Genomic DNA, 14,496 nt, shown 5'->3' with positions numbered 1-14,496 from the left:
AATTTATTTATAATGGCAACAAACCGATAAAAATGCAGATTTTATAAACAGTAAATTTACTTAGTTAAAAAATACTTTGAATATCGTCTATCGTCTAATTACTTTAACTTAATGATATTCTTACGAGATCAAATCAGTCGTTATTTATATCTCTAACAGTATTAGTTATTCATAACCACACCAATAAATTTTTGAATTGTGAAATATGAAGTCGCGTAAATGCAAATTGCCATAGAAACGACGCAAATTTAGCACTGCCATTGGTTGCTGTTGGGTAGCTGCAACTCCCACAACCGCATCAACTATCTCAATGTATGCATTTAGATCGTAGAAATCATATAATTAATATAGTAGATTACATACCGAGGTGGAAAGTGCTTAAAGAACAGAAAACCAATAAAAAGTTTATCAAAATTTGAAAAACATGACAGTTCAGGTTGAGAAGTGGCCATTTTCCAACGTAAACTGTCATATTAACAAATAAATCGTTAAATGAAGTTGAAATGTTTTACTTTCCAATTTTTCACATGCAAGGTAATTTGATTATTTATGATTGTAAATAATAGTTATTTATTTTGTACTCAAATTTCAATAGATAAAGTAGTCTTTTATCGTCTAGTAAAATAAAGTAATTTTTATCTACTGTTTATATTTTATCAACTAATTTCAGTAGATAAAGTGATCTTTTATCGTCAAGTGAAATAAACTAATTTTTATCTACTGTTTAGATTCAAGAAATTCTGGTAGGTGAGTACAAAATAAAACTAAATATTATACACGACGATAAAGATTGGTTATCTACTCATAAAGAAGTCCACTTGTGACTTCGTCACTCGTAAACTTAGCCTTTTCACTCGTGGATAAACAATTTCTATCGTCTTGTAAAATAAATAACTATTATTCGACGAGTTTGAGTGTAAATCGGACGCTTTATTTCACGAGTGAATTTTTAAACCACGAGTGCTAACGAGTGGTTTATTATCTACGGAATAAATAAACCGATACACGATACACGAAGACAATTACCTATTTGTCAGTTTGACTTTAGAAAATGCAGTTTTTTTGTTGCCGTTTTCATTAAGAATAATGTTTTTGTGTTAACATATAGGCACAGATTAGTTGCTAATAGCTAATCTGTGATATAGGTATCCCACGCTTTTCTGTCCACGAGTTTATCCATATGGTCGGGCTTTGCACTTGTAAATGTCAAATTGCGATGACAATCAGTCAACTGTCAAATCTTGTAAAAATGTTGGAGTTGATAAGAATTAAATAAAAGATTTAAATGTGATAAACTGAAAAGTATCAAAATGCGACCTTTTTCCAAAACATTTTTATATTTAGTGTTTTGTCTGTGCATTAATAATCCCGTTGCATTTAATGTAGTGGCGATGCAATAACCTCTTGAAAGTAAAATATTCTTATTAAATGAAATGTAGATAAGTGTGTAATAGTGTAATTTTGTGTTACATTTACTTATTCGAGTGGAATTGTACAAAACATGGGAGGAAAATTGAACTTTGCTATTTTAGCCGGTTTTTGTGCGTCTGCAGCCAGTTTGTTCGGAAAGTTATCGGGGTTGCCTACATTTGAGGTAAATAATTAAAATTAAAAGTACACAGAACAAGAAAAGAGCTTTTGCATATAATAAATTTAAACTTTTGTTGTCACAACTTTTTGTTTTAAGGGACTTTTTATTGTAAGAATTATATTTTTTGCACTGATGATAATATGTAATGCGGGGGTATGGACGCTATTTGTTAAAGCTCTACAAAATGTTGAATCATCTCTTACCGCAACAGTAATTAGTGCAGCTTCCAATTATTGTTTATCAGTAGGTTAGTAAAATTTATTTCATAATCTTCTAAACGTCTTTTTGGTTATAGGCATTGACAGGATTTTTAATTTTTGGAGAGGTGACCACCCTGCTTTGGTGGTCGGGGATGTTTTTGATCATATGTGGACTATTATTGATACTGCGGGACCAACCAAATGAGCATACATTAAACAAGTCGAATTAATATTTAAGTTTTCTTAAGAAATATGTAGAGTACAAATGCTACAAATAAATAAATAAGAATTAATTTGTTCTAAAGTTTTCAAATAACATTTAATATCTACAATATATGTATGGTAGACATTATGAATAGGTACACCTAAATTATAATCCAACTTGAATTCCTGTTGGGAGTAGAATTGAAATTCAATTTGCAAAGTTTGATACAAAAGTACCTAGTTTAGCTCAACTCTCATGAAACTCTGGTAAAACATTGATCATGGAAAGTTTACGTAAATTGAAAAAAACGAATCCTTAACATAATCTGACCTTTCTCTCATTCACTTTATTGAACATACTGATAATAATATAAAAAGTAGAGGCACTACGTCTGTTCAAAGATGTATAATTACATTGACAATTTTTACGAAATAAAAGCTTTTTGTATTATTTTTACAATACTAAAAAAAAACAAAGACTTTAACATAGTAATCTTTATTAACCAGCCTAAGCACTTTATCTTTTGAAGGTTACTGTTTACAATGTATCAAAGTTACTGGTGTAATGATCGACAATAGATTTAAATACACCATCTATAATCATTTGAGCATCATTTTGATCCATAGGTAGTTCTTTATCTACTACTATACCTATTTGAAATCTATTCTCATATGTTAACACTGAGAATCCTATCCCTACAAACAAGAGTTCAAGAGTTTGTGTTTCGAAAAACAGGAAAAAGTGTTGAAACCTGTAGATCCACGGTGAGGAACCCAATAGATGATGTCACGGATGGTATCCCCGTCCCAAGAACCTAGTTTGAATCCTGGTAAAATGCTTATGATGGCTGTGCTGTCAGTCAAATATAAAATTTGTTTCAACAAAAGTTCCGGTAGTATAGAAACCACAATATTAAGAAACCAGTGATTGACCTAAAATTATGTTTCGTATTTTAATTATACAGACCTAGATTCAGCTATACGAAAATGTCAGGAGAATTCCTCAAAATCATTGTGTGCTTTCTCACGTCTTCAAAAATATTATCGTTTGTAAGAACAGGCAAAGTTAGTTCTGCTACTGAATATCTGTTTGTCAAATCGAAAATATTTGTGTCTGGTTGAGCTTTTAGTAGCACTGGAAGTACGCAAGTTATATGCTTTGGCACCATTTGAGTTTTCTGCAAAAAAGGAATTAGAACAAAAGACTTGAGAACTGAATAATACATACTTTCAAGTAAAAATCTTTTAAACTTTTTGAAATTGCACATAATATCACATCCGAAAATCGTGTTTCTGGCAGTTTATTTTTTATCATTTTTACAATCGGTACCATTTGAGGGTTCTCTTCAACAGCCCAGGCTACAATTTTCTCTCCGCAAAGACTATCCCGATGTAGGAAATTGACATCATGTTGTCGCGAAAGTTTCTCGATTGCTACTTGAGCGGGGCCATATAAAATATGTTTAAATAAAGCAAACCAACTTGTCGCGATGCCCGATTTCGCCCATTGCTTTCGATAGCTTTCTGATGGTTGTGTAGTACTTTCACTTGAAAACTGGTGGGCTAAAAGGTCGAGTAAAGCAAAACCATCACCCAAGCTGTGGTGACAACGAAATACGATAACAAATTGATTTTTGCTGTTTCTTTTAAGCCATTGTGCCTCTTTGTCAAAGACCAAAACTTCCCAAAGACCTGTATCTTGTTTGGGCATCGCTCGAGAGAAACACTCTTCAACAAATTTCACCAAGTACGATCGGTCAAAAGTTGAGTAGACATTAATTATTTTAAAAGCGTTATCTAGGGAGTATTGGTTTTTTATAAGGAAACTGTAGCCACCGAATTTTTGACGTATCGATCCTAGTTTGGACTCTTTTTTAAAAAGCCTCTCGTGGATTCTTCTTTGCAGAGTTTCTATAAAGTGATTTAAATCTTTGGTTGATTCCATAATAATAAGCGCGGTGATTATGCTCTTGGAGGCATCCTCAAATGCCCAAAACGCATCTTTTCCTTCAAGTAAGCCACCAAATAAACGACCATATTTCATTTTCAAAATAAAACCGATGATTTGTCGATAACAACCCAATATTATAAATGTTGGAACGAAAATTGTTAGTAACACTACCATAATAAGAAACAACGAAAAAATATAATATATTCCAGGTTTTAGAGCCATTTTTAAAAAACCACTTCACATAATAAAAGTAAATTCACGAATTTTATACGTTCTATTATTATATGTAAGTAGAGGACATAGAAACCAAGAAAGATATCGATGGAAGGGATGCGCAGAGACGAATACTGCTCGCGGACGAATCCATTCGTAAATATAGGGGAGTTCTGAAATCAGCTGAGAGCAGTGGCGTGTATTCGCACTTATTTATTTGAACAAAACAAATAATCCATATACTGTAACGAAATTATTTTGATTTTATTACTTTATTACTAAATAACATTTTTAAGGCATTTGTTCTTTTATAAATGGCAATACTCAGTAACCATTTGAGAAAGTTATTATAAATTGTTGAACAAGGTTCAATTTATTACACTGGCGGACACGGAATTTTGGACATCAAATTTATGTCAGTTCAAAAAATGTCAATGTAAGCCACGCTTTATTGTCATCATGATTGCCATTTGAAACTAAAATTTGAAAGTTTTAATTGAAATTTAATTTTGGCGTCGATTTTCCGAAACAATAATGCCAGCCATACGTATTTTAATATAGGTTCAATAAATTATTTTGATTTGTTGTCATTTTTTCTCTAGCTGTCAGGATAAAAATTACAAAAACCGAAAGTGAGGTTAGTTGCTTAAGGTCCGTTTTACATTTTTATGTCAGTCAAATGGTATTAAAATTTTTACATCTTATTGACTAGGTATGAAAACAAAACATCATTAAAGAATGTTTAATATACCTACTTATTAACAGGGGCATCTTATAAGTGTTAACTTTTAAAAATTATTTAATAGTACATTATATTATAAGTGATAGAAAAGCATCATTATACGCGAGTGAGAATTTTGACGAGTGCACTTGCGCACTCAACCTGTAAGATAAAATTAATTATGATACAAATATTGTTTTTTAATGTTTATATTTTCAATAAACGAATCTATTCGTTACTTTTTGTTCGTCTTTTATTTATACAGAAATTAATATCACCGTATATTTGAAATAATCGTGGAGCATCGTATGAATTTTTTATATTTAATATCTCAGTCAATGAATATACGAAAAAAAATGCAACTCTACAATTCCCGTTTTATTACAGAATGGTTCTGTGTTACGCCACTGCTCAAGTTTCCCCACTACACCGAGTACGCATTGGCTCCGCCTATCGATATCCTTCTTGGTTTCTATGAGGTCTAAAGAACAGTATTTTTGTTAATCTGCACAACGGTGAACAACAGTTGTTTCGTCAAGTTTCGGCGTGTGACTGATTGATTTGCCGTAATTATTGACGATGAATAAAATTATGGGGTGGTTTTTATTTTCTCATAAAAATTGGTATTTTTTAAATTGCTCTATTTAATCAAAAGTATTTTTAGCTACTTTTGTGGACATCATAGATTTTTTAGAAGGATATTGATCGCTTAATTTGATATAACATCAAGGAACATTTATAAGGCTTTCCCTTACAACCTTTAAGTGAAGCAACAGAAAATACCACAAAATATTTTATTTATTCTAGAATTATGTATTTAGTTCAGAAAAGAATTTGTACTGAATTATTTTCAGGTGCATATATTTATATTTCCTAAACCTCTCTTCAACACAATCTACGAGAGAAGATTATTTAAAAGGGTTAATTATCAAGTTAGGTAAATTAATATTAAAAATTTAATTAGCACAAATAGTTGCCTCTAATCCTTTTTTTTTTAAACGGAAATTACCAAGTCAAAATTTTGGTAAGAAAATTTAATATTGGTTGCTAGACATACTTTGTATTTTATTTAACAGATCAACAAATGAAATAACTTAATTGTATAACAAAACGTTGGCTGGATTTTCTTTTCTTCTTTACCACCTGTGCGTTCCTCCTACGTGCCAAGTAGGAGTTCTGTTTTACGTTTGAGTCCTGATTTGTTCCGATTTAAGAATTTTCATTTGCATCGAAAACAAAGTGTCTTTCAATTTAAAGTTTTCTGTTTGTCAACTAAAAGTAGAAATACCTACTTAAAAATCTATTTTAAAATGTTTGCAGACAATGAAAGAACTCCCAATAAATTTATACAGAAAAAAAATAAATTAATATGTTAATTATTATTAGATTAGGGTCCAAAAATTGTTTTTTGTTTTTCATGTCAATGTTTTGCATCTCATACTCTTATTATATTTATTCTTATTAAATTTTTAGACAGATACATTAGTAAGAACTGTTTTTTTGTGTTCTGGAATAAATTTAGTATAATTATTTTTATTAATGATTTAGAATTTTTTTAAAATTTTCCAGAACTTGAAAATAAAAAAATCGAAAAACTTTATCCTTGAGAAACGTCACATTTTTTAATACTTTATCATTCATCAATTTAAAATAAATAGTTTAAGCAAAAAACGTTTGGTTCTATACTTTTTGTTCACCTGGTATTTTAACAGCCTGTTTTTTGTCTATTTCAAATAAAATTAATTACTAAATAAAATATTGTAATTAATTAGGGATATGATTTTATTAACTGTAATAACAAATAATATTTATTTAAATAAAAATTATTCAAAAAATTATTTTATCAAAATCTAAACACTCCTCCTATAGTATATGTTTTCTTTCCTGGGCCTTCATGAACCACAGCATGAGCGTCGAAATTGTCACTAAGATGTTTCAAAGTGAAGGCTTTACTCAAAAGTCTCCCATTTGAAATCCAGATGATGCCCTGATAACAAATTTGCCACTAATAACAATAACAGTGATAAAAAGACACAAGAAACCATTTCGAAAAAGCAAACAACCGGTTATCAGTTATTAGCTACAGTTGCTGATGCTGATGCTTTCATTAGACAATTCAAATTTTAATAAGTTCAAAGGAGCTGCTTTCTTATATACCTAGGCAACAATAATTGTAATTCACATAGTGGGGTATTAAGGAATTACCTCGGGAATTGTCTTTTTTGAATTTTTAATTAGAAATTAAGTAGAAAAGCACAAATACGACTGAGATAAAATTTTATTAAGCATTAAAAATGTTACATCATACAAATAAACACGTTTATGTTAAAATTGATTGTTTCAATATGAAATTAAAATGCAACATCAATAAATTCGATTCATTTGAATGATTTTTGGAAGTGCTAGTTTCTAAGAATTTTTAGTTGTTTTTAATTTCCGAAAAACATTGTTAATAAGGGTAACATGCATATTTTCGGGCAAAAACAACTATTTATGATATGTACTGTTGAAAATATCACAATGGAGGTATAGTTATTTAAAGTTAAATAGTGCCATCAGTTGTTAAAATTTCGTAACATTCACATTCATAACAGCTATAAATAGAATTATTGTCCTCTTCTGTCACTTATTTAAAAAGAACTGTCAAATTTCTCCTACATTTTAACATTTTAATATTTGTTACATTACTTTAGACATTTTGTCAAAATGTAAGATTAAGCTTTGACCATTATTGTAGTTTGCAAAATCTTAATATTCTTGTCGTTTAATCCAACATAAAATGTTGACCCAAGCAAATGAACAAGTCCCAACATAAACGACCCTAAAGGCAGGGGGGATTAACAAGAAATTTACAGTTTGGGCGGGAAGCCAAAACATGCAACTAGTCTTAAATGTGGGAATAATCTTCTGTTTACACTCCTCAAAAATATCCTTCTTCTTTTCCATAATACTCATAGCTGCAGAATTCGTATTATTTAAGAAAAAAAGAATGCTGGTAACTCACCAACATAAAAAATAATCAAAATTTGTGGGGTCATTAAGAATTGGTCCAGTAGCAATTTTTGTGCTACAATTTTGTACGATGTTCCTATAAACTTCTTGTCTAGCCATCTATACCTAAAAAATCGTTTTTTAACTTTTATAATATAAAAATATATGTTGATAATATATTAATTTTGGTTTGTGACGTACCAGTACTGATATACTGGAGCAAAAACAGTCACACCGAGTATTCCAAAACATGTTAGCATTTGGCGGTCATAGACGATCGGTTCTTTGTTCTGAAATTTAATTACATTCAAAGAAAATCAGAAACCAAAATCAATATAATAAAAATAAAACACTACATTTTATATAAAAAAAAAGTATAATACCAAATGGTCAAAAATGGTCCCTGTATCCCAGTTCCGTAAATCGCATATCTAGCGATTGCTGGGGTGTCGTAAGGTGTGGGCGTTTTAGTCTGTCAAATAATATTAACACACAACTGAATCAAATTAAAAAACAATAAAATATAAGCGAACTTACTCTAAATGAGGCCCACATAAAAAATAACCGCAACGTCTTAAGTGGGCATTTTAATCGCGAGTGTTTTTTTGTGTTTTTTTAATAATTTAGTACTCACCAGAACTTTTCTCGATATGGTTTGTTGGGAAAACTCAGCTCCTACGTAAAGTGTCCCGTACACCAGCGAATTGGAAATGATTGGGTGTTTGTTAAATGCATATTTAATGAATTTTAAAATACTGGACATGCTGAAATATCATACTATTAGAGCAAACAACAAATATTTAATACAAAAATTTCACATACAAGAATTCGATATTTATAATACACTAATAACACTTGTACGGCCTTTGAGAAACATTTTTTTTATGTTTGAATCGTTTCATTTTTTCTCCAGTTAAAAATTGTACTTGCTAACAAAATGATTTAACAAAATGATTGGGTGGCATTTGGGCAAATATTTCGCAACATACGAGTTTTTGCGCAAGAACACTCTTATTGATTATGATTCTCTCTGTTTCAAATGTTATAGGACGTGAATCCTAATTACAGAAGAAGATGGTTCAAATTTACGGAAAATTAATAATAATTCAGTTTAGAGTTATTTTTGTAAATAGGAATTTTCCTACACTTTTATTTGTTTAATATAATTTGTAATGGCATTGAACGTCAACAATTTTAAGGTCGTGTGTAATAAAGGGCTCTTATTTACCTGTAACACAGTAACAGAATAAGTAACAAGAACTTTAGAGTTCTACACACTACAACAGAGGTTTTGTTTAATGAATTCAATTGGCGGTTGTTAAATAAATTACTGTAAATAGAATATGTAACCTTCTACCACTGTTATGGGTATTAAATAGCTTATCTTATAGACTTTCTTTGAGCGACACGTGATACTTTTCTATTCACTATAGGTAGTACTTAGACATAATTTTTATAGAATAATGAGATATGCTTACCTTTATCATATCATAGATACGATAATTTATAGTAGTATATAATTATAATATCTAATTTTGGAACAAATTCTTTTGTTAATGTTTTTTAAAATTCAGTACAATAATTTTTATTTTTTAGATTGTTTTTGTAATTGAGTCGCGTAAGGAACATGTTTTCTGCATATGTTTATGAAATTAACATGTTTAATTATAAGTTAATACATAGTAATGTACATAGTAATGGGATAATGGGAGTTTCACCAACCATCAATTTATTAGAGTCACGATTTGCTGACTAAAAACAATATAATAATTATGTGTATACATAATAGGTACATTGTTTATATGAATTTTTATAGATTAATTATGACTAGTAACTTCTGCTTTTTTTAATTAGAAAATTAATAAAATTTTAAAAAGTAAAAACTGTTTTTATATTTTCCGCCATGTCAACCAAATGTCAACAAAAACGTAACCTAACAAATTTAAAATATAACCTCCAAATAAATTGTTGCGGCATGTATTATGCTGTATTTGTTATAAAATATCATCTGAATAATTGAACAATGTTTACGACCAAAGCTTTTATTAAAAAGAACAAAGTTGGGAACTATCTGAAGGTTAGTATTTGATGAATTAACATGGGGGCTGTTATTATTTTGATCATTATTGCAGCATGTTCGAGAACATTATATTCGTGATGACATTTCTTGTGGTCTTCAAGAATGTGAAGTTTGTTTTCCAGTGGAGTCATTCCTTTCCCCAGATCATCAAAACAGATGTGCTTTATTCAAATACAACCACTACTTAATATTAGACACAAATGTTGTTCTTGATCAGGTATATTTTGAGCCTTTTATACAAGTAAACCAATAAGAAACAATTTTTTAGATGGATATTTTGGAAGAGGCAGCTATTGGCAATGTAATAATCCTCCATACAGTTCTAAATGAAGTGAAACACCGAAGTTTACCAATTTACAAACGCTTATGCAACGTAATTGAAAACCCTAGTCGCCATTTTTACGTTTTTATTAACGACCACCATCAGTAAAAACACATTTTTTTCTTTAATTCTAAACATAAAGTAATGATTTTAGAGGGACTTATTTGCAACAAAAAGAAGGTGAACTCATTAATGACTACAACGACAGGTGTATTCGAGCTGCATGTTCTTGGTACATAAAGCACGCCCCTAAACAAAAATTTGTTTTTCTTACTGACGATTCAGCTAATCGAATTAAGGCCCAACAAGAGGATATCCCTTCTTACACTGTCTCAGAATACGTTCAAAATCTTGACGCGTCAGGTCTCACTGATAAATTATCGCGGAAGGATTTCCACGTGAATGATTTTGCTAAAGACGTTTTCCCCAATCATTTGAGTAACGTCGAGGTTTTGACTGGCATAAGACAGGGAAAACTGCTCCAAGGAACATTCCGGGCTTCTCGCGATAACTTCCTGGAAGGTTTCGTTAACGTGGATTCATACGATGAACCTGTAAGACAATTGACCACTAGTGGCGCCACCTACTATATTTGCTTTAGGTGATAGTTCAGGGGCGGGCTGGTCTCAACCGCGCCGTCGATGGCGACACTGTGGCCGTTGAACTGTTAAAAGAGGAGGAATGGGTGTGTCCCAGCGAAATTGTCCTAGAAGACGAAGGTGACGAAACTGTTGATGATGTTACCACAAAAGAGGATGAGTTGAAGAAAGCGACGAAGAAGAAGAATGGGGCTAAGCCCACCGGACGCGTCGTTGGGATTATTCGCAGAAAGTGGAGACAGTATTGCGGAATTTTGCAAGGGGGCATTGATGGCGTTTATCAGTTGTTTGTCCCAGCTGATAAGAGTATACCCAAAATTAAAATTGAGACTCGCCAGGCAGAGTTCCTGAGAACTCAGAAATTGATTGTTACGATCGATTCTTGGCCTAAGCATTCGCGATATCCTCATGTGAGTAGAAGTGAAAAAATACTTTTATCGCAATTTTGTTAATTAGGGTCATTTTGTGAGAGCTTTGGGCAACATTGGAGACCAAACTACCGAAAATGAAGTCATTTTGTTGGAACATGACGTTCCTCATAGCCAATTTTCTGAGGAAGTTCTAAACTGTTTGCCTAAAATGCCTTGGGTCATCACCGATGATGTAATATCTACATTAGCTGTTTTTTTTTATGTAAATTTGCTTTTTAGGATGTTAAAAAACGTGTCGACCTTAGACACCTCGACATTTGCTCGGTGGATCCCCCAGGTTGCACTGACATTGACGATGCCCTTCATTGTCGCCCAATCGCTGATGATATATTCGAAGTTGGTGTGCACATCGCTGATGTTTCTTATTTTATAAGACCTGGAACGCCTCTGGATCGCGAAGCTGCGTCTAGGGCCACTACAGTGTATTTGGTTAATAATAGAATAGATATGGTCCCAGAGCTGCTCAGTTCTAATCTCTGTTCCTTACGGGGAGGGGAGGAAAGATTCGCGTTTTCTTGTGTTTGGGAAATGGACAAAAACGCGAACATTTTAAATACACGATTTCATAAAAGCATTATCAAATCAAAGAAAGCCATGACGTACGAAGAGGCGCAACTAATAATTGACGACAAAACCAAACAGGACACTTTGGCTGAGTCTTTGAGGAGTTTGAATAAGTTGGCGAAAATAATGAAGCATCGCAGACTAGCGAATGGGTACTTTTTGATTAAAATAATTCATTTAATTGTTTAAATTTTTAGAGCTTTAGTCCTTGCATCACCTGAGGTGAAAATTCAACTAGATTCTGAAACAATGGAACCATTGGACGTGGAAGTGAAAAAACTATTTGAGACAAATTCCATGATTGAGGAATTTATGTTACAAGCTAATATCAGTGTTGCTGAACGAATCCTTGAAGAGTTTCCCGATTGTGCGATGTTGCGTCGCCACCCAGTCCCTCCTGCCATTAATTTCGATCCTCTGGTTAAAGCAGGACGTCACCTTGTACGTATTTCACCTATGTCTCCTCAAATCTGATTTAGTTGCTCTAGGGCTTTGAAATTAAAGTAGATTCGGGCAAAAATTTAGCAAAATCGCTTGACGATGCAGTGGACTCAAAGAATCCTTATCTGAACACAATGTTCCGAATTTTAGCGACGCGTTGTATGCTACAAGCCGTTTACTTTGCAAGTGGTACTTACCAAAAAGAAGAGTACTTTCATTACGGTTTAGCTGTGCCTTTATACACACATTTCACGTCACCGATTCGTAGATATGCTGATATCATAGTGCACAGGTTGTTAGCAGTCATTTGCGGTGCCGATTCCACGTATCCAGATCTTTTGGATAAGAATAAAACGAATGAGTTGTGCCAAAATTTAAATTACAGGAATCGAATGGCTCAGTATGCTGGAAGAGCGTCAATTGCGTTCAATACTCATGTGAGAATTTTTTATTTGTTTTAATAATTTTTGGTGTGTAGTTGTTTTTCAAAGGGAAACTTCAAGATGAGAAAGGTTACGTGTTGCACGTCCGAAAAAACGCTTTGCAAGTTCTCATACCCCGATATGGCTTGGAATGTACTCTATTTCTAGCTAAAAAGGGCGAAATTTCGAATATTTTTGAGTATAATGAAGAGGTAACTTTAAAGCGGACCGCAGACTAAACCAACTCATCACTACTTGATTTTAGGACCAAACTCAAAAAACTGGAAGTATTGTTATTCATGCTTTTGATCCCGTTGTCGTCCGTCTATCGCTCGATTCCAATAACATTCAACATGAAAAATTCGTTTTACAACTTGTCAAACCTTACGTTGAGGGTTTCAGTGTCCCTCCTCTTGAGGAACCAGAAAGTAACGAAAAGAAGCGTAAACAACCGGAACCGGAGATAAGTAAAAAGAAAGGAAGAAAAAGACACTAGTAATTATTGTAAGAAAAAGTTTTTAATGTTCTTATTAAAATAAATGTTTGACGACTTGTTTGTCAAAACCACAGGAATATAAAGTTTCTTTATTCCATGCTAACCCTCGCACGATTCCGGAGTGTTTATCGTTGCAATAAGCACTGTTTAAGATTTCGTCCTCGCATTTGAATACTAAAACTTTATTAATGTCGCCACACACTGCAAGTTTATTGGAATCGTCAAAAGCTAATCTGTAGATGTAACAGTTGCAACTAGCAACTGAAATAAAGTCTTTCGGTTCGCGTTTATCTAAAAGGTAAATATCGCCTCCTTCAGATCCCACAACCACGTAATTCGTGTTGTGTTGGTTGCAAGCAACGCTTGTGAGAGAGCAAAATTCATTGTTATACAAGACTGCAATTTTTAGTTATATTGAAATAAATGACAAAAAATAGTTACCTGACGCAGGGCACGGATTGCGGTCGTCCCAAATGCAACACTTCCGGTCCATTGAAGCTGTTACAAAGACGTTTGGTTCTGACCTGAGTGTATCAACATAGTTTATAAGCTCTGTGTGATAATCGCTGGAAATAAAAACTTAGATAAGGGAAAAATTGGTGATAAAACTTACGGAAAATGATGTAGTGGTTTTCTGATAGTGCTGTTAATGTCCCAAATGGTTACCGCTTTATTTGAGCAGGTGAGGATCCGTGAGCTGTTTTTCCAAACAGCGATTTTTGGAATGCGATCAACTTCTCTATAATATCCTGCTGACTGTATTGTTTGATTCTCACGTGATATTGTAAGAATATTTAAAAGCCCAGTATCTTCGGCTAAAGCAAACTTCTCCCATATTACTTATAGTATATTCTTTACGAAGTAATAACTTACAGTACTGTCGTTTAAAAATTTCCCATCAGAGACTGTAGAACCAACAAGGCTTCTATTGTGTTTCAGAAGCAGTAAATTTTCTTCATTGGAGAAAAATAATAAAGTGCCTTCCCAAAGTGTCCCGTTTAGATTAGCACAACCAAGAATTGATTCGTCTAAAATGCAAATTAAGAACCGAAATTGAGAAAAAGGACCCATTACCTTTATCGTTAAATTCTAGAAAAAGTAAGTGTTCGTATACGACGGGTGTCTTTGAAAGTTCGATTTTCCGCTGAAGGGATTTATTTGGTGGGTAAACTACCGTATTTAGATCGTTTTCTATCATTTTAAATATTTTAACAAATTCAAAAAGGAGTTTGAGGTTAAGTTTTGGTGCAAAAAATGTCACTAAAATCAC

General features: G+C 32.5%; 5 protein-coding genes across 8 annotated transcripts; 2 read left to right on the top strand and 3 right to left on the bottom strand.

Annotated features, from left to right (window-relative positions):
* The first annotated feature begins 1,223 nt into the window (after window positions 1–1,223).
* LOC123015118 (transmembrane protein 42) lies at window positions 1,224–2,084 on the top strand. 2 transcript variants are annotated; one of them, XM_044414606.1, is made up of 3 exons: window positions 1,224–1,594; window positions 1,688–1,834; window positions 1,887–2,084. In XM_044414606.1, the coding sequence occupies exons 1-3, from the start codon at window positions 1,502–1,504 to the stop codon at window positions 2,019–2,021; spliced, it is 375 nt and encodes a 124-aa protein (XP_044270541.1). In that variant the 5' UTR covers window positions 1,224–1,501; the 3' UTR covers window positions 2,022–2,084. The 2 variants fall into 2 exon arrangements, with proteins under 2 accessions (XP_044270541.1, XP_044270542.1); XM_044414607.1 differs by having other exon boundaries at window positions 1,688–1,838.
* A 391-nt stretch (window positions 2,085–2,475) lies between these two features.
* LOC123015115 lies at window positions 2,476–4,226 on the bottom strand. Its single transcript, XM_044414601.1, has 4 exons — window positions 3,224–4,226; window positions 2,979–3,173; window positions 2,748–2,928; window positions 2,476–2,691 (listed from the first exon to the last, which is right to left on the bottom strand). The coding sequence occupies exons 1-4, from the start codon at window positions 4,166–4,168 to the stop codon at window positions 2,534–2,536; spliced, it is 1,479 nt and encodes a 492-aa protein (XP_044270536.1). The 5' UTR covers window positions 4,169–4,226; the 3' UTR covers window positions 2,476–2,533.
* Window positions 4,227–7,140: 2,914 nt separating this feature from the next.
* On the bottom strand, window positions 7,141–9,282 carry LOC123015117 (mpv17-like protein). Of its 3 annotated transcripts, none has more exons than XM_044414605.1 (5): window positions 9,100–9,282; window positions 8,506–8,635; window positions 8,073–8,161; window positions 7,885–7,997; window positions 7,141–7,837 (listed from the first exon to the last, which is right to left on the bottom strand). In XM_044414605.1, exons 2-5 carry the CDS (start codon window positions 8,632–8,634, stop codon window positions 7,629–7,631), a joined length of 540 nt encoding a protein of 179 aa, XP_044270540.1. In that variant the 5' UTR covers window position 8,635; window positions 9,100–9,282; the 3' UTR covers window positions 7,141–7,628. The 3 variants fall into 3 exon arrangements, with proteins under 3 accessions (XP_044270540.1, XP_044270539.1, XP_044270538.1); XM_044414604.1 differs by lacking the exon at window positions 8,073–8,161 and adding an exon at window positions 8,255–8,343 and having other exon boundaries at window positions 8,694–9,272; XM_044414603.1 differs by lacking the exon at window positions 8,073–8,161 and adding an exon at window positions 8,255–8,343 and having other exon boundaries at window positions 9,100–9,270.
* Window positions 9,283–9,785: 503 nt separating this feature from the next.
* Window positions 9,786–13,304, top strand: LOC123015113 (exosome complex exonuclease RRP44). The gene is made up of 11 exons (XM_044414596.1): window positions 9,786–9,948; window positions 10,004–10,168; window positions 10,220–10,377; window positions 10,428–10,827; window positions 10,875–11,282; window positions 11,329–11,475; window positions 11,523–12,019; window positions 12,065–12,308; window positions 12,356–12,745; window positions 12,787–12,942; window positions 12,996–13,304. Exons 1-11 carry the CDS (start codon window positions 9,895–9,897, stop codon window positions 13,224–13,226), a joined length of 2,850 nt encoding a protein of 949 aa, XP_044270531.1. The 5' UTR covers window positions 9,786–9,894; the 3' UTR covers window positions 13,227–13,304.
* On the bottom strand, window positions 13,230–14,496 carry LOC123015116. The gene is made up of 5 exons (XM_044414602.1): window positions 14,301–14,496; window positions 14,100–14,254; window positions 13,840–14,051; window positions 13,668–13,792; window positions 13,230–13,622 (listed from the first exon to the last, which is right to left on the bottom strand). Exons 1-5 carry the CDS (start codon window positions 14,422–14,424, stop codon window positions 13,261–13,263), a joined length of 978 nt encoding a protein of 325 aa, XP_044270537.1. The 5' UTR covers window positions 14,425–14,496; the 3' UTR covers window positions 13,230–13,260.

The sequence above is a fragment of the Tribolium madens genome, unplaced genomic scaffold (genome assembly GCF_015345945.1).
Source record: "Tribolium madens isolate multiple individuals breed KSU strain unplaced genomic scaffold, Tmad_KSU_1.1 Scaffold_97;HRSCAF=244;Tcas5.2_LG3a, whole genome shotgun sequence".
NCBI classification, from domain to species: Eukaryota; Metazoa; Arthropoda; class Insecta; order Coleoptera; family Tenebrionidae; genus Tribolium; species Tribolium madens.
The sequence above is the reverse complement of the archived record's forward strand: the minus strand, read 5'-3'. Positions and strand labels throughout refer to the sequence as shown.

Bases quoted from the DNA above. Each gene is read 5' to 3' on its own strand.
- LOC123015118 (XM_044414606.1), top strand. From the start codon at position 1,502: ATGGGAGGAAAATTGAACTTTGCTATTTTAGCCGGTTTTTGTGCGTCT. The intron at 1,595-1,687 runs GTAAATAATTAA...TTTTGTTTTAAG, and splicing joins CGGGGTTGCCTACATTTGAG to GGACTTTTTATTGTAAGAAT. The intron at 1,835-1,886 runs GTAGGTTAGTAA...TTTTGGTTATAG, and splicing joins CTTCCAATTATTGTTTATCA to GCATTGACAGGATTTTTAAT.
- LOC123015115 (XM_044414601.1), bottom strand. From the start codon at position 4,168: ATGGCTCTAAAACCTGGAATATATTATATTTTTTCGTTGTTTCTTATT. The intron at 3,174-3,223 runs GTATGTATTATT...CCTTTTTTGCAG, and splicing joins TAAAAGATTTTTACTTGAAA to AAAACTCAAATGGTGCCAAA. The intron at 2,692-2,747 runs GTTTCAACACTT...TCTTGTTTGTAG, and splicing joins TCCTCACCGTGGATCTACAG to GGATAGGATTCTCAGTGTTA.
- LOC123015117 (XM_044414605.1), bottom strand. From the start codon at position 8,634: ATGTCCAGTATTTTAAAATTCATTAAATATGCATTTAACAAACACCCA. The intron at 8,162-8,505 runs GTGAGTACTAAA...ATTAAATTTCAG, and splicing joins CCATATCGAGAAAAGTTCTG to AACAAAGAACCGATCGTCTA. The intron at 7,838-7,884 runs GTGAGTTACCAG...CGAATTCTGCAG, and splicing joins TTTGATTATTTTTTATGTTG to CTATGAGTATTATGGAAAAG.
- LOC123015113 (XM_044414596.1), top strand. From the start codon at position 9,895: ATGTTTACGACCAAAGCTTTTATTAAAAAGAACAAAGTTGGGAACTAT. The intron at 12,020-12,064 runs GTACTTTTTGAT...TTAAATTTTTAG, and splicing joins CATCGCAGACTAGCGAATGG to AGCTTTAGTCCTTGCATCAC. The intron at 12,943-12,995 runs GTAACTTTAAAG...ACTTGATTTTAG, and splicing joins TTTTTGAGTATAATGAAGAG to GACCAAACTCAAAAAACTGG.
- LOC123015116 (XM_044414602.1), bottom strand. From the start codon at position 14,424: ATGATAGAAAACGATCTAAATACGGTAGTTTACCCACCAAATAAATCC. The intron at 13,793-13,839 runs GTAAGTTTTATC...TTTTATTTCCAG, and splicing joins AAACCACTACATCATTTTCC to CGATTATCACACAGAGCTTA. The intron at 13,623-13,667 runs GTAACTATTTTT...TAAAAATTGCAG, and splicing joins CAATCCGTGCCCTGCGTCAG to TCTTGTATAACAATGAATTT.